Source organism: Carettochelys insculpta, chromosome 1, assembly GCF_033958435.1.
Source record: "Carettochelys insculpta isolate YL-2023 chromosome 1, ASM3395843v1, whole genome shotgun sequence".
Classification (NCBI taxonomy): Eukaryota; Metazoa; Chordata; order Testudines; family Carettochelyidae; genus Carettochelys; species Carettochelys insculpta.
Genome location: NC_134137.1, coordinates 87,215,080 through 87,237,638, shown reverse-complemented (window position 1 = coordinate 87,237,638; position 22,559 = coordinate 87,215,080). Strand labels below are relative to the sequence as shown.

Genomic DNA, 22,559 nt, shown 5'->3' with positions numbered 1-22,559 from the left:
TTCCTGAGTAAGACTTTTTTTTCTTTTCTTCCTAATGCAGTTCCCATCTTGGCCCACGATACCCACTCCCACCAGTTCCAACATTGTATCTCATTTTTTTTTTTAAAACTCCACCTGCAAAAATTTCCCCATGCTATTAAAAAATGTTGGCTAATATATTTATATGTTAAAAACCCGAATTCAGGCAGTTTCTAGCCATTAAAAGAATAAAACAAATTTGGCTTCAACCTTATAAAATACTTTAACTCCTTTTATAAAGACATCAAATACTTCTGTCCCGTGCACAGCTTTAAAAAAAGGAAAACTTTGCTTTCCATTGCTCAATTCTGATTATGATACGCTTACAAGAGATTTAATGTTTTCCTGCACATTTTTGCAGTTTGTGCTTTTTGTTTTGCCCATACAATCCCACCTACAACAAAGTACGTTTTACTTGCTCCTGCTTTTCTGGCAGTGGGTCCTGCAGAACCTGTGGGATTCCAAGCCTTTTTCAGCAGGGATGTTTAATGTGCAGCTCACAACAGTATTTTGGCATTTAAGAAAATCTTACCCCAAGTGCAATTTTAGGGAGATTAATTGTTCCACTCTCTATTCTGCAGTGTCTTAAAATGAAACTTCAAATTGGGCATTGCAGAGCCTCATTCTCACAAGTAATGTAGGTACATAAAAGTCTGTATCCCATTTTACTTTAAATGAGATTTAGGGGACGTCTACACAGCCACTTTCTTTAGAAATAAACTATTTCAGCTTATTTTGAAATAATGCTGCTACGTACAAATGCATTTTGAAATATCAGGGTCTATATACAGAGCCTATCTTGAAATAGAGCCATTGGAGCACTATGGCTTATTTCGAAATACGCTCTGTCTGAACAGTCCCTAATTCAAAATAGCTGTTTGGAAATAGGCACACTTCCTCATCAATGAGTTTTACCTATTTTTGAAATAAACCAACCACTATTTCAAAATAGTTTCGAAATAGTGGTTGCGTTGTATAGATGCTAGGATAGTTATTTCAAAATAATTTTGCTGTGTAGACCTACACTTTGGCTCCTAAATCAGGTAGGCCTTGTAATCCTGATTTGAGTAATGCCTAAATAGCTCTAAAAAGCTGAGCTGACATTGCAAATAGGCACCAGAATGGTATCTTCAAAAGCACCTGGCAGCTTTTAAGTATGGGTCTTATGTCCTAAGCCACTTAAGTGCTTTGAAAATTTTGCCTGTACACCCTTATGCTTGTATAAGACAAGGCACACCTGCTGAATAATGCTATATACATTTTTGAACAAATTATTATGAAAAAATAGGTGAATAATGTTGATCATTTATATGCTATGTGTATTATACATTTCTGGAATATGGAGCATCAGGAATAACTTATCTTCCAAGACCACTGACAAATAGAACATTCATAATATTTCTAATAAAATGAAAGTAGTAATATATTGAAGGAAATGCTTTATTAGCGGGCCTTTTCTTGACAGAAAATGAAGCCTGTTAGTGACCAGGAAGAAAATGAGCTTGTGATCTTACATCTGCGACAGTTGTGTGAAGCTAAACAAAAGGCACACATCCATATTGGCGAGGCACCATTGGTAAAGCCCGATACTTATTTCTATTACTTTCTTCAGATACAACCTTTGATAATCACACTAGCAGGATGGCGCTAGAACAGTGCGGTGAGAACTGAGCCTTTTATACTGTGAATGAGAGAGGACTCATCTGTTTTCTATAGCCATACTATTTTTGATTCACTTTGGCACATTTGATTAAAGTTTATGTTTGGGGTTGCTTTTCTGTTTTTCTGTGCACTTGGCAAAACCAGACCAGTTATTTTTGTTGTTGATTTTTAGTACAATATAAGCAATGCCAAAGAGAGAGAGCCTAAATACAGTAAGATATAATTGTGGTGTAGGAGTTAATATGCAAAGTGTAACTTTGTTAGGCCATGTGCTTCATTTCTTTAAATTAATAAAAAAGAAAGTTAGCCAGGTAGTCGATGTTCTGTAGTAAGAGTGGGCAATATTTTTTGCTGCGCGGGGGAAGGGGATGAGACATTCCAAGATTTGGTAAGTAGTCGAGGGCTGGCCTTTTCTACAAAGAAGGTGTGGGGTCTGGGATGGAGATTGGGTTCTTAAGGGAGCATGGGGTACAGAGCTGGAGTGCACATTACAGTGTGGAGTCTGAAAGGGAGTTTGGATGAAGGTGGGGGTTGTGACCTGGGGCCAGGGTAGTGTGGTGCAGGTTCCAGGAGGGGTGTGGGCGCAGGAGAGTATTCTGACTTGGGGGAGGGGTGTAGGAGCAGGTACAGGATCTGAGAGCAAGTTGTAACCTGGAGGGGAAGAGGGAATTTGGGTGATGACCTGGGGCAGGGAAATTGGACGCAGGAGAGGATTCTGGTCAGGGGGCAGGTGCAGGTACAGGAGCAGGTGCAAGGTCTGGGAGGGAGTTGGGATGTGGTGCCAGAGGCAGGCTCTGCTTGGGAGGTGCTTACATGAGCAGCTGCAGCCTGCAGCACTCGTGGGCAAGCTTTCCTGCCTGCCAGCAGCCCCAGCCCACTGGCTGTTCTCTCTCTGTGTGTGTCTCTCTCTCTGCCATGGGGAGGATTGGAGGGCTTCACCCTCTGCCCCATCCCCCAGCAAAAGCCCTCCACCTTTTGGCTGGAAACTGGTCAATGGTAGCTGAGAAATTGTGCTGCACTTTCCTCCCCACAGCAAAATCTCTCAGCTCCCATTGGTCAGTTTCTGGTCAGTAGGAGCTGAGAATTTTTTCTGGGTGAGGGCAGCACACTAACCTCCCCGCCTCCACAGTGCAGAGAGCCACAGGGGGCAGCCAGGTGCTTTGTGGCACTGCTTTCTGCCATAGCGGTAGGTCAGATTAAAAGGCTTGGTGGGCTGCATCCGGCCCATGGGCTGGATCTTGCCCATCCTGTTCTATAGGCTAGATCTGTTAAGTAAAGGGTACGTTGCTTGTTATTTCATCAGCTTTAGCTTTCAGAGGCCCACAATACTTTCACCATATGAAATGTTCTTGCTTATTTCAACAGAATGTTTCAAACAATGCAATCCCAGAAAATACTGCCAGCGGTGGGCGGTTTAAACTCGACATTCTGAAAAACAAGGCCAAGAAATCCTTGACTAGTTCTCTGGAAAACATCTTCTCAAGGGTAAGACCAACAGCTTATTGGCAACAGCTTGTAGAGGTATCATTAATGATAAGGTTCTGCAGTGTTTATTTTTTCATATTTAACAAGCGTTTGGATTTATATTAAAACTTAGACCAGCTAAGATCATATCCTTGAAACTTAAGTGACTCCTATGGGTTTGATTTGGCTGGATTCTGTGCTGTTAAATTCAAAAGGGTGCATGCACAGGTGCAGGAAGATTGTTTTTCAGCAAATATTTCTTAAAATCAGTTGTGTCCTATCAGCAGCAGCTAGCCCACAAAGTGACACTTGCAAGATTAACAGATGATATGAGATACAATTAAGCTACATTTTACTGTAATTTTGGATTGTGCGTAGTAGAGGTACGTGGCTGAAAGCTGCCTGCGAGTTCCTGCCTGTACTATGCTCTGCAATTCTGGGGCTCTAAAGATTAAGCTATAAATGGGGAAGAGGGGAGGAAAGAAAGGGACTGTGTTCGTGGTGTGAGTAAGAGACCACCCAAATGGGCTAGGCAGTGTGGCACAGCAACATGCTGAAGGAGCACCTTGATGTACTGGCTTCATGGAGCTAGAAGCTGTAATGTGTAAGTATTTGTTTCTCAAGGGAGATGATTTATGACAGAAGACCCATGATGATATTTTATCACTGTTCTTTCAGAAGGGATTGACCATGTTCAGGGCAACTGCAACTATATTTCTCCTCAGTGAGTTCCTTATTGACCTATTTACCTCATTAGCCTAATCATTGCCCCGTGTGTCAGCAATCTCACCGTTTCAGGTTACTTGCCTCCAATTGAGCCTGTAACTTTCCCTGTGACACAATTTCACTAGAGCAGCCAGAGTGCTACAGCTCTCACACTGTCTTGATCAGTAGCCCACGTTGTGAATGGGATCTCATTTCATCATAAATGTTCACCAAGGAGCCTTGTGCAGTGAAAACAAAGTAACAGTTGGAAAAGTTGAATAATTCTAGAAGGTAGTATTTTCTTTTCTCTTCCCCAGCCCTGTTTCCTCCAGAGTGTGTAGTGGTTTAAAATCCTATTTACAGTTGGACTAATATAAATTATGGGTACATCTCCACTACAGGGAAGATGGACTCTGCCCGGTGGTCAATCTTGCAGAGCTTGATGTAGCTCCTCTAGTAGGGACATGCTAAATTGAACTTACAGGACATCAGTGTTGGTGCTGGTACTTCTCCCTTCCTGCGCCCCATTAGAAGTAAGGAAAGTTGATGAGAGCGCACGCTCCTGTTGCCTCCCCTTGGTGGAGATGGCATGGAAGCTCAAGTTCAGGTATGTTGATTCTAGCTACATAATTAACATAACTATAATTGGGTACCTTAATTTGACTTTCCACTGTAGCGTAGAGCTGCCTCAGATGATGGCAGGCAGGCAAGGAGCACAAAGAGGTGAAAAGAGAATCAGAAGTAATAGTCTAGGTCGGGGGTTGCCAGCACCCAACATATGTGCCACTGTTTGCACCCAAGCCAATTTTTAATGACACACAGTGAGCGCTCAGACTCACTCCTCCCCACCCGCCCACCATGCAGCACAGAAGGGGGCTGGAGGACAGGGCTGGGGCCAGAGCCCCTGCTGTGAAGGCCCCTGCGGCAGCGTAGGACTGGGGTCAGAGCCCCCGGCAGCCTGTGCTGCAGTGAGGGGATGGAGCCAAAGCCTCACTGTGACAGCTCATGGAGCACAAGCCCCGGAACAGGGCCAGAGCCCCCTGGATCATCCCACTGGAGTTCCTTCTGTGGCATCGGGCCCCGGGGGACTCCAGCTCCAGCCCTGCAGAGGGAGCTCCTGGCATCTGGGGCTCCCTTCCCAGAGCCACTGGTGGCTCCACTCCCAGCTTGTTGGGCTGCCTGCCAGGTCAGCTGAGACCAGAGAGGATGCTGGACCAGGGAAACCAGGGTAAGAGACATTCAAACTGTATTGAAATCCTGAACATATTTAGATATTTTATTAATAAAACAGCCAGACAGAGATTTAAAGACCAAAACAGTAAAGCGTTGCACTGTCATTTTATTTATTAATGAAGCTGTTGTAAGTAGGACTATTTGTGACTTTAAAACAGTGGTGTCCAATAGTAATTCAAGGATTACCACATTTGTGGTTGTCATCCTTCTGTATTCACCACAGGGCCCCCCCTCCCCCTGCTCTACGTTAGTGCCCTCCCCCAGAGCCCGGCACCCCCAGCTCCCCTGCTCTAACAATGGTCTTCTTTGCCTCCCCGGCCTGAAAACAAGCACTCCAGTTCCCCTCCCACCCCGTGCAGATTGAATGCTGGTGACTCAGGAGCTGTGTGAGCCACTCTGGGCCCAGGGCCACCAGTGCTGCTGCCACATGCTTGTCCCACCAAACAGTGGGGCGCATGTGTGGAGCGGGCAGAGGGCACTCCTCATGTGCTGTATTTAAAGGCTCCAAGAGCCACATGTGACTCCAGAGCCCAGAGTCGCCACACCTCAGTGTCCCGTTCACCACAGCTTTCAAAAGCATCACCATCACTCAGAACATACAGAGGTCAAACGCTCAAATTTTGATACTCCGCCTCGGAAAGGTTGCTGCACCCTGGTCTTGGCATTACTGCACTAAGATTCGTATGAGTAATTCTTACCAGCGATTTCGTCTGAACCCTAATGGATTGTGATTTGTGAGGTGTAACTGTGCTGAGGATGATATGCCTCAATTTATTGCTTGGGCCAGCAAAATAACAGACTACAAGTGGAAGAAACTTAGGTGTCCATTCCACCAGATACTTCAGCCCTTAACTTTACTCGTACGAATCGTCCTATTGTAGTCATGGTTCTTCAAGTTAGGCACAGGTTTGAGTGTTGCTGAACTGGGGCCATACCTATCATTAACTCTTGGATCAGCTTAATCCAGCTAGGCATTAAGACAGTTAAGTGGCAATTGTGAGACCCTAGAAACCATGACCTGAGTGTGGGGGAATGACACCTGGAAGATCTGGGTCATTTCAGCCGTTGAGAATACCATCAGATAGTGGTAGCAACAGCAATGCCTTGTGATTTGAATCTAAATGTAATGCCCTAGAGCATATGACTGGGGGAGTACCCTGGACTCTAATACTTAAGCAGATCACTGGAGGGGATGCTGCTCTTTTCCACACACAACTCCCAGAGTGGGAGTGTGACTCTAGAAATGACCCAATAAATATTAGAACATATTGCGTCTTAACAGCATAACTAAATCAGGTACATCATACATTAGCGTTTGGTAGCTCCAACTTTGAGAAACTGTTTCCACTGCACTGGTAAAAGGGGTAAGTAAGATATTTTTGTAAGTGGTCGTCCAAAGACGACGAAATCGCTGGTAAGAATTGCTCTGTAAGATATATGTCCCCGTGAAAGCTTGTTTCGCCATCATTTATAACCAGGAAGACAAAGGCTATAGTTCAGATCTGCCGCACCTGTTTCCCCGCCCTCCCATCCCCCATGATACAGCAAGAACACCTGCTCTTAGTCTTCTGGTTTGCCCATCTGTCCGCTCTTGTGGCCAGGGAAATGTCCACCTCTCGCTCGCTCCCTCTCTCTTCCTTCTGACTGGAGTGTCACCAGGCTCAATAGTTTCCTCTCTCCACTGTCATTCTACTTAAAAGGCAGGCTGTATTAGGCAAACTTCTTTTGCCTTCTCCTCATTAATAAAAGAATGATTGCAAAGAGTTAAACAAGTTACCACTCAGTGTTTCCTGTGCAAGCCTATTTTATTCTTAAAGTGAAAGTGCTACAGAAAACACATGGGGGGAAAAAAATAAAAGAACCTGTATGTATGCTAAGAAACTTAGCAGAGATCATCTAAGCCCTAAAATGGGCTCTGGCAAGTGCAGTTCTTCAAAATCCTATAGAAGGAGTTGCATTGTGGCTTCACAGTCATCAAAACTTCAGCTCAGAACAACGTCATGATATGTTTAGTCCACCCTTTGTACAGTTCAGGGGTCTTTTGATCTGGAGTTTCCAGGAGAAGATAATTAGAGAACTCAGAGAATTGCATTCTCTCCCCAGAGCATTGCTTCCAAAGGATTCAGGCTACGTCTACACGTGCCCCAAACTTCGAAATGGCCACGCAAACGGCCATTTCGAAGTTTACCAATGAAGCGCTGAAATGCATATTCAGCGCTTCATTAGCATGCGGGCGACCGCGGCACTTCGAAATTGACGTGCCTTGCCACCGCGCGGCGCGTCCTGACGGGGCTCCTTTTCGAAAGGATGCCGCCTACTTCAAAGTCCCCTTATTCCCATGAGCTCCTGGGTCCACTAATCAAATATGTGAACAGATTTTCTGGAAGACCAACAAAATCCATGGACCACAATATCCTGCATTCTTTTATTGCACATGCAGTTCTCATGTTTTGTCCATTTTTTTTAAAAAAGATGCACATAGAAAGCCCCTGTCATAGTGGATTAGGAAATAGATAAAACACTTCCCACGCTGTCAAGCAGCACTGTAAAAACAGAATTCTGAATAGCTTCTTGCCTTGATGGCCCCATTGGCATCAATGGCACTACTTGAATAAGTGCTTGCTAATGTCAGTAAATAGCCTCAGAGAGGTAGCCATGTTTTGTCTGTATCTTCACAAAACAAAGACAGAAGTCCTATAGCACCTTAGAGACTAACATTATTTATTAGGTAACAAGTATCAGAGAGGTAGCTGAGTTAGTCTGTATCTTCAAAAAAAAAACAAGTCCTGTGGCACCATCTGTTAGTCTATAAGGTGCCACAGGGCTTCTTGTTATTTATTAGGTGATGAGCTTTCATGAGAGAGACCCACTTCTTCAGATCCAGAGACTTACTGAGAGAAAAAGAACTGGGGGGGGGGGGAAGCTGAGAAGTCAGCTAAACGGGGGAGAGGAGAAAAAAGCCTCTTGAAAGTGTCTGCTAAGTCAAGTGGAAAGCCCACCATTCCTGAGAACGTCAAAGGTGGGGAATTTGTCTTTGTAATGTGTAAGATAATTGAGATCTTTGAGTCCACAGAGATAGGTATCAAACTTGAATATTAATTCCAATTCAGATGTCAGATTACAAAGGGAGACATCTGAATTAGAATTAATTTTCAAGTTTGCTATCTATCACCATGGATTCAACAAAGATCTCAATTATTTTATGCATTACAAGGACAATTTCCCCACCTTTGATATTCGCAGGGATGGCAGGCATCCCACTTAATAGACACTTTTCAGAGACTTTTTCCTCTCCTCCCCTTACTTTCTCTCCCCAGTGGCTCCCAGTAATTCTCTAGATCTGAACAAGTGGGTCTTTCCCGTGAAAGCTCATCAACTAATAAATAATATTGTTAGTCTTCAAAGTGCTACAGGACTGCTTGCTTTGTTTAATGTCAGTAAAGTATTTACATTCTAACTCCAAATGATATGCCTCTTTGCTTTACAGTAGAAGCTCTGTTATCCAGCACCCTGGAGAACTGGGGGTGCCTGATAATCAAAAGCGCCATTGGCCCTGCACTATCAACACCAGGCCTGCTGCCACCACTGCAAGCTGGACAGCTGGCCCCTGGCTCAGCTGCCACCGGCCCCAGCAAGGCAGCCAGCCCCACCACCTTCAGGTAGGCAGCTAGCTTCTGTCTCAGCTGCCACTTCCACTGGCCCTGCAACCACCAACCCCATGATCATATGTGCTCAATTAACCAGCACTGGCCACCAGCAGAGCAGGTGGTTGTTAATTGAGCATGCCAGTTATACAAATTCTGAATAATCCAATTTTTACCTTATTAAACATTTCCAAAGTATGTCTCATTCTCATTTTCTTACTTTGCTGAAATGGTCTTAAGTTTTCCAGGATTGCAATGAAAACCAACCATGGCTCTGTGCCTCCCAGAAAAAATAAATATAACCTCTGTTTGACCTCAAACCTCATAAATACAGTTTGTGAATGGCATTTCTAGTGCACATACCAGACTAAGAAAACAAAGGGGTTTTTCTCTGGCCCCATGTAGTATTTGCAGTAGACATTCAAAAATGTGACAATCCTGGGCTCAAAAGCATAGCATAACCTTTCCCTAAACTAAAATAATGTGTTAATTTACAGTATGTGTAGTCGCATCTCTTGTATGTGGCAATGCTCCAAAAGAGAGACACTTCAATCCTGCTGGAAAGGTATAACAAGTGGGGTTCCACAGGGGTCTGTATTGGGACCCTTTCTGTTCAATATCTTCATCAACGATTTAGATATTGGCATAGAAAGTATGCTTATTAAGTTTGCAGATGATACCAAGCTAGGAGGGGTTACAACTGCTTTGGAGGATAGGGTCAAAATTCAAAATGATCTGGACAAATTGGAGAAATGGTCTGAAGTAAACAGGATGAAGTTTAATGAAGACAAATGCAAAGTGCTCCACTTAGGAAGGAACAGTCAGTTTCACACATACTGAATGGGAAGCGACTGTCTAGGGAGGAGTATGGCAAAAAGGGATCTAGGGGGTATAGTGGACCACAAGTTAAATATGAGTCAACAGTGTGATGCTGTTACAAAAAAAGCAAACATGATTCTGGGCTGCATAACAGGTGTGTTGTGAACAAGACACGAGAAGTCATTCTTCCACTCTGTGCTGGTTAGGCCTCAGTTGGGATATTGTGTCCGGTTCTGGGCGCTACATTTCAAGAACGATATGGAGAAATTGGAGAGGGTCCAGAAAAGAGCAACCAGAATGATCAAAGGTCTAGAGAGCATGACCTGTGAAGAAAGGCTGAAAGAATTAGGCTTGTTTATTTTGGAAAAAAGAAGATTAAAGGGGGACATGATAGCAGTTTTCAGGTATCTAAAAGGGTGTCATAAGGAGGAGGGAGAAAACTTGAACATAGAACAAGAAGCAATGTGCTTAAACTGCAGCAAGGGAGGAAGAAGTTCCTAGGTGTCAGGGTGGTCAAACACTGGAATAAGTTGCCTAGGGATGTTGTGGAATCTCAATCGCCGGAGATACTTAAGAACAGGTTAGATAAATGTCTATCAGGGATGGTCTAGACAGTACTTGGTCCTGCCATGAGGGCAGGGGACTGGACTTGATGACCTCTGGAGGTCCCTTCCAGTCCTAGCATTCTGTGATTCAGGGCCAGCATTCCTTTCTATTGGTAACAGGATTCAGCAGGTAGTGTCCCTGTGCATCCGGGGGAATGGAAGTAGTTTTCAAGATGGAAGTTAAAAATAACCTGAAGAAAGTTTAATTACAACAAGAGGCACTACTGGGCCTGAAGTGTATCAACAATTGCTATAAAATGTTGTTTGTATTTTCTGTAGCACCCATGGCCTAGGTAGTTGCCAGGAGCCATTCTTGCAGTTAGGTGGACAACCTGTGGGCCACATGCTGCCCAGTGGGGTTCCACCCATGGACCCCATGGCTGCCCCAGACCCCCATGTGCCTCTCGTGCACTGGGGCACTGAAGGCCTGCCCTTACCTGGTCATACCCCTCCCCCAGAGATGTAATACTACAAATCAGCTGTTCAGTGTTCCAGCTTTGGGAGGGAGAGGGAAAAGCAGGGAAGGAGTGCGAATCAGGCAATTTGCGGGGTCCCAAAGTGCCGTGAGCGGGAGCAGCAAGCTAGTGTTGGCGTGGGGGTGGGAGAAGATTATGGTACCCCAGTGTGTGGGAGACATGTAGGGGAGGGAGAGCAGACAGGGGGCAAGGGGGCCATGGGTGGAACCTCAGTGAGCTCTGAGCTGCTGCAGCTCACTAAGGTGAAGGAGGTCCACTCATGCAGCCCACGCACACCATTTGTGGTTGCCCATCCCTGTTCTAGACTGTCCCAAAACTCTTGCAGTCCAAGTGAGACAGTAAACTAATGTAATCAGATCAGATGAGGGAGTGGGAAGGAAAAAACAAAACAAAAAAAAACAACCCAATGAGACAGTATTGATCAGCATGATAGGCTGGGGTCTCAGGACATCAGCACCTTAATCGCTCTTACAATTTTCTAGCCACGAGAGCTAAGCTAGTGAGTTAGTTTTGTGGCTGTGTATGGGACATTTCTCTCAGCTGTGAAAAGCACAATGGGAGAAAGCAAATGAGTTTGCTGTTAAGTGTCTGATGAAGTATGAGTAGCAGCATGTTTGAGGAGCTGGGGTATACCCCTGCCCATCAGATTATAAAACAATGTAACGTAATGTACTCTAGTAGCATGTTCAGGCCAAAGCTTGCAGTGTGCACTGTCAGCTCTCAGTAAAGATGGCTCTGTTTTAACTGGCTAGATAGCAGAATTTCAGAGAAAGAAGGTAAGGGTCACAGAGGATTTTCAGTAGTGTAATACTGTTGCAAAAAACACTAGTGTCATTCTTGGTATGTTAGCTAAGTGCCATGTCAATCACATGTAATTGCATGGTGATTGTTTTGCTCTGCTTGGCGCTGATGAGGCCTCATCTGGAAGACAGTGTCCAGTGTTGGGTATGGCATGTGAAGAAAGATTTGAACTCTCTCAAGTTTGTCCACAAGAGAGCAACAAAAATAAGTTTCTTGGGGAAAACTCATCTTAGGGAAAAGCATGGAACGACTGAGCTTGTTTACTCTAGAGATGAGAAGGCTAAGTGGCGATGTAAGTTTTTAAAGCAGCGGGAGGTGATTATAAAAAGGACAATGATCAATTATTGTGCAGGCTCACTGAAGGCGGTAGAAAAAGTAATTGACTTTGTTTGCAACACGGGAGATTTAGGTTAGATATGAAGAAAACCTCTAGTTATATAAGGATGCTTAAGCGCTAGAACAGATTGCTTGAAGAGTTTGTGCAATCCCCATCACTAGCTGTTTTTAAGAACAAATGAGACAAACACGTCAGGGGCAGTCTAGATGTAGTCGGTCCTCCTGAGATGGACTACATGACCCCTTGAAGTCCCTACAGTTCTAGGTTCTGTGCTCCAATATATCATGCTAATATTAACTGTCAATGGCATAGAAAAGAAAATGTACCTTCCACAGGTATAGGGTGGAATCAGTTAATCTCAGGAAAAACTGGGAGACCCACAGTAGAATTTGTAGGCGCATGACACCAAATTCCTTCTAATAAATTTATCCATCTCAAAACAGGATTTGAAGTGTCATGAAATTAGATTCAATATAGCTGCACCAGAGGATTGTTAGGCTTGGAATGGGGGGTGAAAACCCTATTTGAGTAGAAGCTACTTCGGGTAAGATGTGAGAGGGTGAGAGTGTGGCCTAATAAACTTGAGGAACTTATGGAGTGTTTTGTCAAATAGGAAAAGATTCTTTTGGAAAGACGACAGGGCAGGTTGCAGGAGGCAGGCCTCAGAAACATCTTTATGACTAGGGTGGAGATTCTGTATATTTGAATGGACAGGAGTCAAAATAAAATCATATTCCGTTTCTGGTAACTGGTATTGACTGCAGTAGGTCATATATTTCAATTTCAGAACAAATCTTCATGCCTTTGCATGCTTAAACTAAGTCACTAATCACTACAGGTACTGCCTTGAGGAAGATGGGGCATAGTTATGTCTTTATTTGGCGCATATCCTTGTTTGAGCCTTACTGTGATCAAAGCCTCTTCCTAAAGTTTGTCGTGTTTTTCCCTTCAGGGAATAGCATTTCTAATGCTGAAATTCTTCCTTGCTTCTCCGAGAAGTAGCTTATTTTCTCTTGTTTAATATCCTTGACATGGAAGCAGGCTCTTCTTTCTCCTTGCAACAGATTTTTATGCTTCAAAACCTTCCCATTCTTTGCTGCAGAGAGAGCAATGATGATTTTCTATAATGGAGAGAGGGCTTGAGGGATTGTAAATCTTGCTCTATAACCCTGGGAATTGTACTACATAGCTATATAAACTTTCAATAGACTGAACATTTGAGGAACATTCTTGATGCAGCCATAACTGGACTGGAATGTACAAAAAATATGTGATGCATGTGTGTAAAAACTCCACATATTTATATATTTTGTTTTCCATGAATGCCATGAGAATTTGATAAAATTTCACATGGTTTTCCCTTGTGGATGACTTTTATTTAAAAATTAAACCATTGTATAGCATACAAATCACTGAGTGAATTGAGTGCTCTGAAATCAAAGGATTGATGGAATTAGATAAAGATGAACAAGAAGTTACAATGTAGATTTTTTTTTTATATATATACAGTACCTGACTGTTTACCTGCAGAATCACTGCAACTTTTTCCAGCTGTCTCTTATTTATTTAATCGTACTACAAAGAACAAAACTTGGAATAAATTGGTGCATTCTCATTTCTGCAGGGAGCCAGCAAAATGCGAGGCCGTCTAGGCAGTATGGACAGCTTTGAACGGGGCAGCAGCTTTGCTTCGGACAAGGTATGTAACCTAATTCAGTAGGACTGGAATGTGCTGTGGCTCATGCTGAAGCTGCAGTACAGCAATTCTCCTTGCTTGATTTCAAGGTGGCCACATAAAGAACATGAATATTTTGCAAAGGTTAAGTAAAATACATCTATAGTGGAGCACAATCCTCTCACCATTATATGCACTTTATTTTGGTTTTCTAAGTCACAACATTGTTAAAGCTTAAGCCTAAAGAAAATCTTTCTCTTTCATTTTTGCTGTCTTTGTTTTTGTTTTTGTTTTTTTTTAACCTTCACCTAACTTGTTTTTATGATCAAATTACACCAGGAAGTTTATAGTCTGCTTCTGCTTCATAACTTTTCACAGGGATGTTTAAATTAAAAACAAAACACAATTTGAAAAATATATGACTTTTTCCCAAGTAATAAAGCTTGCTTTTGCCATGTGCAAACTGTGGCCACAAAACTAAGAGTGGCACTTGTTGAAATATATCTAAAAATGTGGGGAAACACAAAGTGTATTTGAATGAAAGAGAAGCTTGATGTTTAACTAGCTGAAAACCCCATGTATAATGCCACTTTTGTTCACTGTAATTTTATTTCCTGTTTTTAAAGTCGTTCCTTTTACCTCATGCAACATTTGAGTGAATGATAGTTTTTTCCCAAGAGGAGAAGGGCACGTAACAGCTTTTATTATTTGATTTTCCTGCTGATGTTACTCAGAATCTGGCTGTGTAATAATAATCTCTTTTCCAGGATATTGCTTTGACAGTACAGGAAATATGTTCATGATATGTTGAGTAAGCTAGTAAAAACCAGCTTTGGCTGTGATCGTTTTCCATACTTTCTTTTGCCTGAAAGAGCCAGAAATCTAGCAATTGCAATTATTAGTAGCCAGAGGGTGTTGAAGAGAGGGCTGGACAATGTCTTATGAATGCTTTGTCTACACCCACTTTTTTGTTGCTTAAAAAAGGGCATTGCTATTTTAGAGCTAATTATCAAAGGATGGCTGGTGTTCGTTGCACAGTTAATTAGCATACAATAGGTCATGACCAAGAAGAAGAGAGGCTTCAGTTCTGTAGGATTTGTTCAGTTATGTTACCAGTTGTAAAGCGCAAAGGAGAAAGCCTCACTCCTGTCTGATTTCCTTTCAGGACTGTTCACCAGGGGATTCTCCTCCGGCCACTCCTCCTGCTTCCCCCGTGTCCTCAGTCTCGCAGCCATTTCCTGAAGAGGACTCCGATTCTCCTCAGTTTAGAAGGCGTGCGCACACCTTCAGCCATCCACCATCCAGTGCCAAGAGGAGGATTACTTTCCAGGACGGGAGGTCCCAGAGTGTTAAGTCACCTCTTCTGAGACAAAATTCTGTAGAGCAGAGCAGGTGAGTCTGGGTACTCAAATCTGTATATGAATTTTCAGAGCTGTTCTGGTAAGGAAAAGTCAAACAAAATGAATAATATGAATGAGGGCCATGAATGTAAGGCACGTTTGCTAGTGTGTACGTTGGGTGCCAGGGCAGCATTAAGATTTTTTTTTTCCTAAATAATTCTAATCAGATAATTTATCCATAGCTTGTGCTTGTTGCTGTTGATACACAGACACCCAAAGAGTCAGTTCTCATCTTAGTTCTGTGGTCTTGGAAAAACTATTTCACTTTTTTGGATGTGAAAACTCCATGTGTAATGCCACTTTAAACAATTTTAGAAGGTGAGAAATTCCCCTCTGATCAGCTTGATGTTCCAGCCACGCTGCTGGCAGAGATAATGTAGGCCAGGGTTTAGTTCCTTCCATTTTCTTCCATCAGGTCAGTGAAGCCTCCTGAGGAAAAGATTTGGTAGGAATTCCACTATGATTTTTTTTTTTTTTAAGACTTATCAGATATATTTAACATTTTGAGGGTACAGGATGTGCAAGTTCCATAATACTCTTTTCCCAAATGTCATCTCCCTTTTAAACTCCTTTCCTTTTGCTGTGGAGACCCTTTTCTCCAGTTAGCTTGGCTGACGGGATGCTTCTTCCACTGGAGATAATTCTTGATCATTCTTTGTGGTCAGAAGGAGCCACCACAATCCTTTTCCATTTCTTCCTGGATACTCATTTACTTTCCTCATGTCCAGGAGTGAGTATGCAAGCTCAACATCCCTCAGTCTTTCTTTGCTTTCTCATGACCCAGGCTCTGATTTTTTTTACCTGGTAACATTCTCTAAACCATGATTTGGCCTCTGCATTTTACATATGTCTACAATTTAAGGAATATATTTTTTAAAATCCTGTTGGGTGAAACTCTAGCACTTTTTTCCATTCAGTATACTTATTAAAATGATGAGGTTAACATCATGATTTACGCTTACCAACCAAGTTGATTTTTGCTTCGTGTGGGGGAGGGCAAGAAAAGGAAGCTGTGAAATGAACTCATCACGATGTTATCCCTGTGTTTTTGGCAGATAATTTTAGTTTTCACTGACCAACATGATGTTGTGTGAGCAAACAGGAAACCTTAGCAATTGGTATTTAAAGACTTGCTGACTTCACTGGTTTACAATAGTCTTCAAAAAGTCACTAACTTCAGTTGTATGATCCTGTCAGAGCAACTGCTTCACAACAGCATGATCTTAGCTTGTTTTTATTTTCTGTCATAGGATGAGCAATCAGCTGAAAATATTTGTATTAAAGCAACTGAACAGATTGTCAAATGTCTGCACATAGGTGTTTATTTTTCCTTAATTATTGAAACGTTTGAGATTGTCCTCCTTGTAAGATATGTATAGGATTTAATTTTTCCAAGGTTTTTTTTGAAAATGGTGTGGTTGTAATTAAGTAGAAATTTACAATAACATTGCGCTTGAATTTTCTAAAAAAATGTTGCACCTTTAAGTATGCTGAAAAGATATCCTTAAACTTCTCTATAATGTGTTCACTTTCTTCATTGATTTCCACTCCACTGGGTTTTATTTGTTTTTTTTTTTGGGGGGGTGGTATTTTTATTATTTGTTTGCATTTGTTTTATTTATCAAAGCAAGTTTTGCTATAAAATGAGAACCATTGAAGTGTATTACAATCATTAAACATTTCTCTAGCTTGTTGAGATTTAACTAAGACTAAAGAAATAATATATCCTCTTGGCTGTCTGTCCTTTAGTATCATTTCAGTGTGTCGTCTTGATTTCATCATAATGCAATAGTTTGATTAGTTTTTGGCCAATTTTTTTTGCCCCATTTACATCCTGTACAATTCTGTGGATTTATTTGGGAGTGCAGTCAGATACAGCAGTATTTGGCCCAATGTTTGTAATGGTTGCAGGTATTTTAATTGTATCTGAGTGTGTTACATACAACATTTGTTACATTTTTGTCCTGCTGTCTGCACTCAGTCCTGTGTCTGTAGCTGGACGATTTCATAGCGAAAGTGGACTTCCTTCTTCCTTCTCTGCCCCCTCTTTCCTGAAAAGCTTTTACCAGAGTTCAGGCAGGCTGCTCCAGCAGTCAGAAAATGACCTTTCCAAGAGGTGAGAGTGTTCTATGCTGGCTTGTGATACATAGTTGTCAGTTCAATGGCATTTAGGTGTTTTGAAACATGCCCCTGCTTGTGCTGTGTTTTTCTAACAGGTTTTCTAAATAGTTGATGTGAATTGTTGAACTGACTATAGAAATGCTCATTAAAAGTAAAACAAAGCATGTCTGACTCGATAGGGTAACCACACATAGTTACAGTTCTAGCAGTACTTCAAAACTACTGCACATAAGACAGTACATAAGTCTTTGTGTGAGCATTTCACCAATTCATTTCTCATTTCTGTTTTGTGTGTGAAATGGCATGGAAAATGTTAGTGTGTGTGGCTGGACACCCAGCATGAATTATTCTGCAAAGCTTGAAAATAAGGAGAGAGCCACAAAACATGCATAACGTGCTAGTCCTTATTGTCATGTAGCTTTGTTATGTGGTGGGGAAGTTAACAATGTTTCATTCATTAAGATATCTATCTTGTGTTACAAGGACAGTTTCCTCACCTTTGATACAAGAATAGTAGCAGATAGGTAGCCCTATTAGTCTGTACTCCAACAAAACAAAAAGCAGCAGAAATGTAGCACTTTAAAGATTAACAAAATGATTTGTTCAGTGATGAGCTTTCATGGGACAGACCCTCAGATCCAAGGACAATTTTGCTCACCTTTTGATATTCACTGTGATCCCAGGCATCCCACTTAACTTAATGGACACATGCAGAGGCTTTTTTTCTCTCCTCCCTTTACCTCCCCTTCCTTCCCCTCATCTAGCTGATTCATCAGCTTTTTTCTTTCGTTTTTTGCTATCTATTCTTTGTCTGTTATCAGAGCAAAAAAAGCAGTACTGTGGCACTTCAGAAAGTAACAGTGTAATTTTTTGGTGGTGAGGCAGACCCACTTCTTCAGGTCTGGAAAATTCTGATAAATGATAACTGAGAAAAGAGAATTTAACAAAGAAAACATTAAATAAAAACTGATTAATCATCTAGCAGGGACAGAAGGAGCTGGGGAGAAAGGGGGGACAAAGAGTTTTTTCAAGTGTTTATTCAGTTAAGTGGGATCACTATGAATATCAAAGGTGGGAAAACTGTCCTTGTACTATGTAAGGTAATTGATATCTTCGTTGAGTCCAAGGTGAAATGTACCAAACTCGATAATGAACTCCAGTTCAGATGTCTCCCTTTGTAATCTGGTGTTAAACTTTCTTTGTTTTAGAATGCACACTTTTAAGTTTTGAGTACTATGACCTGCTAGATCGAAGTGCTCATTGATGGGGTTTATGTGTATCCATATTCCTAATGTCTGATTTGTGTCCAGTCATTCTTTGGAGAAGTGATTGTCCAGTTTGTCCAATATACATAGCAGAGGGGCATTGCTGGCACATGAGGGCATATATCACATTGGTAGAAGTGCATCAATATGAGCCCCTGATCATGTAACTGACATAGTTAGGGCCGCCAGCATAAATGTCTGGACAGAGTTTGCAGCAGGGTTTGTTGCAAGGCAAAGTTCCAGAATTAGTATTTCTGTGGTGTGTGTTGTATGGTTGCTTGTGAGAATTTTCCAGAGGTTAGGCAGTTGTCTGTAGGAAATGACAGGTCTGTCACCCAGGGCCTCTGAAGTGACTCTGTGAAGAACTGGGTCTGTCCCACAAAAGCTCATCACCTAATAAATTACATTGTTAGTCTTTAAAGTGCTACAGGGCTGCTTTTTTTTTTCCTGAAGATACAGACTAACATGGCTACATCTCTGAGAATGTTTCATTCAGTAGTTAATCAACTGACCCACAGCTAGAAGTTTCACAGACTTATCAGACCCTGAAGGGTTTACGGTCTAAAGAAGGCAACAGAGGATGCTGTGGGAAGGGCGCTCCAATGCATTGGTGAAAAGAGGACTTATAAGTACACAGGTGAAAGAAGCTGTTAAAGGAGCAGTGAGAGGTACAAGGGCATGAAGTCAGAGTCCTGGGTTCAGGAGAGCATTTAAATGTTTTCCTGCGTCAGGATTGTAATGATCGAGATGTTAGTTTTGCACTTGGATTCCATGATTTTGGAAGCTGCTTTTTTTTTTTTTTTTTAAACCAACTCCCTTTCTTTATCATTTCTTTATCTGCTTTTTGTGCACTCTGCTTTTTACTGGCTTTTCTTCTGTCACCTTGATGACTGTTGCAACATCAGTTGATTCTCCTTGATCTGGAAGAGAAATTATTATCCTGTTCGAGTTAAGACAGGGGCTCTTCTGACTGCCTATCCCCTACTGCCTCCTTTGCACAGGAGCCAGTGTCTGTCAGTTGGTGTCTGAGATGTTTTTCTGTCAAAACCTGATTTGAAATTGATCAGTCTGAAAACAGAATGTTTATGCATAAATACCCAGCCATGTGATGCATAAGTGGAAGTTGTCGTTCACGTTTTTGGGCTGCCAGAAGAAAATAGTCCCCACCACTTGCTTATTAATGAACTTGCAACCTCTCGTTTTAAATTAGGTTATAAACTCTGTGAGGAATGGACCTTACCTAGCTGCATTTCTATACAGTTCCTTCACAGAGAGGCCTTGGTCCTGACTGGAGCTTCACAATACTGAATACAATGCCATCATTTTAACTTTGGTTTACTCTACCAGGGAGTTTCCAATAATATATTGATCAAAATAATTGAAGATAAAGGAAACAGCCTCTTCCTATATAGGACTCAGAATTCTTCCTCTGTTTCACTGAGGTGGACTGGTTTTATGAGTTACAACTTCTTATACAGTAGGTGTCAACAGAGGAGTCTCCATAAACCCCACAATTCTGGCACAAATTAAAAGTATTTATTTATTGATCATGTCAAAAGTAGGGTTCTTTAAATATAACAGCTCTGCCCAAGGCTTACTAAGGATAAGCATGTGTGTTTTGGGAGGCTGGGGAAAGGCAAATACTAATAACACACAGCGTGAGATAGTGTTGCTGCTTGAGGTCCGTTTTTATTGGCTGTTATGCAGTGGCCAGAATCTAATTTTAATAATGCCAGAGCAAAAATCTCCATATAAGTCAGTGAAGTTATTTCAGATTTATGTTAGTGTCTTAGATCAGAATGTGTTCCTCTCTCTTAAAATCTGTTTTTTGTAAAATACCAATTTGAAGAATACATTTCATGAGGATACTGTGCACTATAGAGTAGAGATTTTTATGTGCAATTTAGTGGTTTAATTCCTGCAAATAGGTTGGCTGGTTGATTATGGATTTATTTTTTATGTAAACAGTGGGGAAAGGATTAAAAGGTTGTATTAGAAAATTCTGTACTGATGGTGTTTTCATCTGCATTACTTTGAACTTGGCAAAACATTTCCTATTTTTGTTCTTTGCAATCCTCTGGAGTGTATGTTTATGAAAATGACATAGAGTTTGTGCAGTTAAAACTGAATGATGCTAAAGTAGCTGTGTAATAAACAGCAGTCACCCAAATATTCTTCTGTATAATTTAATTTGGTTTAAAGAGAATTAATTGTATCCTCCAAACAGTGTTCTCTTCCTAGATTAGATTTTTCTGATTCACATTGCAAATGTGTTATGGAAACTACCATACCGTGTTATCAGATTGAGGCATGAAAGAGGAAGTTCACATCTTTCTTGTGTTGTAGGTTTGTTTGTTTTTTTTTTTTGTACAGACAACTTTGTCTTGATTGGTTCATGTAGCTAAAGGCTGCTGATTTTATTATTAGTATTATTTTTTCCCGTGGGATGGTTGGATATTTCATATTACATTAAATAACATGTTTCAGTTTAACAGTTCTTCAAAAGTGGGGGAAAAACCTTTTAGATTTTGTTTTAACTTCTCAGACCTTAATTTTAATTTCAAAACTCTTGTATCTTTTCCAGAAACCTGGTTCTCCTAATAAGAGAGATCCATGCAGAAATCAATAGGCATTTTTCAAGTGTATCTTTGCCAAAACACCTTATTTATATATTAGGAAAATTCAGTATCCTCTGCCATAGCTTTTGGAAACTTTGGTAGTATGTTCACAACACTAAGTGGTTAATGTAGATGTTACTGGTGAAATTCTTGATTTTGTGTATGTGTATGCTACTGGCAATTCTACTGCGAATCTTGATGGGCAAAAGGAGTGTGTGTCAGTTTACTTTCCACAGAGCTAATTTTAACAGCAATGTTTGATTTATAGAAGTTGGATTGGTTGATTCAAATAGCATGCACACCAGATAAACTGTACAGCTGCCGAGTAAAAAACAGCCCTACTTAAATTATGCAACTATTTTAAGTGGTATCAGAGAAGGAATTAAAGATACACAAATGTGATTCTCTGAGTATTTTTGATTCTCTCCCCCCCGCCCCATTTTCATTGCTATACCAGTCGTCCATTTTTTTAAAAAGTTGTACGGAAGAAGTAGAGACCTAATGTCTCTGCATTTTCTTTGTGAAGGTATCCTGGTGAGAATTATTGCCTTTACCAAGAAACATTGTAAGCACTTTGGGACAGATTTTAAAAGTTATTTGTGCACCATGTGAGATTTCAAAAGTACTTTGATACCTAACACTACCCATGCTTTTGAAGATCTCACTAAGCAACTGAATATCTTTTAAGAAGTCTAGCCCTTTAGAACACAATGTGCTATGTTATGGAAAATACTATATTAAAATAAAATAATTAGGACTAATCCTTAATCCTTATTCTTCTGGCATATTTCAGACTTGATTTCCTCATTATTACTAGAGTTTCTCCATTAACTGGTATCTGATCTTTGTAGCTTTAATGCCTGATAACTGAGGCCAGGTCAAGTTGGAAATAAGTGACTTAGGTAATTTTCTTCAGCCATCTATCTTTGCCACAGTGCTCGATAGATCAAGTTTAAGGGGCTTTCAGGTTGAGTTTTGTAATACCAAATTCACTGGGAGTAAACTGCTAGGACGAAGTCCCTTTGCAGCAGGCAGCCAGGGAGGCTGATGGGTGCCCCAAGAGTCTGCTCCATGGAGGCAGCACAACTCAGCGGTCAGCTCTCAATATGCCTCACCAGTAACCAGGCTAAAACTGGAAAGCAGCTGAGTTCTTTGTTTTGTGTTCAGTTTGCACAGTAACAGGAAGAGTCAGGTTAAAAACTTTACCAGTTACTTATTTATTGACTAAGGAATTTAACTCTTATGGTTACAAAGTTACAGGGTTTATACTTTGTTACAAGATTACAAGGTTTGTACTTCACTTCTTTAGTTACCAATAGCTAACATATAACAATTCATAGATCTATTACTGAATGTGCACAAAAGCAAAAACAATACACTTAACAGGTCTTATTCTCATCCCTGCATTACTCAACATGGCGTGACCAGCATTTTCACTCAATCCCTCAGGAAGAAACAATACGAGGAAAGGGTGTCCCCTGGGACCTTGGGAGGCAAAGACCCTCCTGACTGGCAGGTAGAGGTAATTGGAGCTCAGTTAGAAGGGGCTGCCAGGCCCTACTTTATACCCCTTGGGTCATGTACGCTCTTCCTTATCTCAAAAGATGCCAATTGAATTAGATCATCTCGTGACACTAGTTCTCACAGGGAGTTATCTCCACCTCACAGATGTGAGCTAAGTTAGGGCATTCTTTCTTTATGGGCTGGAGGTTTCCT

General features: G+C 41.4%; 1 protein-coding gene across 2 annotated transcripts in view; it reads left to right on the top strand.

Moving 5' to 3' along the window:
- The window catches only part of TBC1D4 (TBC1 domain family member 4), a 171,495-nt gene that overhangs the window by 100,083 nt on the left and 48,853 nt on the right, over positions 1–22,559 (top strand). The window contains exons 7-11 of one of the 2 annotated variants that reach the window (XM_074988846.1): positions 1,484–1,594; positions 3,046–3,165; positions 13,389–13,463; positions 14,605–14,831; positions 16,821–16,955. In XM_074988846.1, coding sequence (XP_074844947.1) covers positions 1,484–1,594; positions 3,046–3,165; positions 13,389–13,463; positions 14,605–14,831; positions 16,821–16,955 — 668 coding nt within the window. The remainder of the gene's footprint in view (positions 1–1,483; positions 1,595–3,045; positions 3,166–13,388; positions 13,464–14,604; positions 14,832–16,820; positions 16,956–22,559) is intronic. The other variant, XM_074988852.1, reaches the window with a different exon arrangement.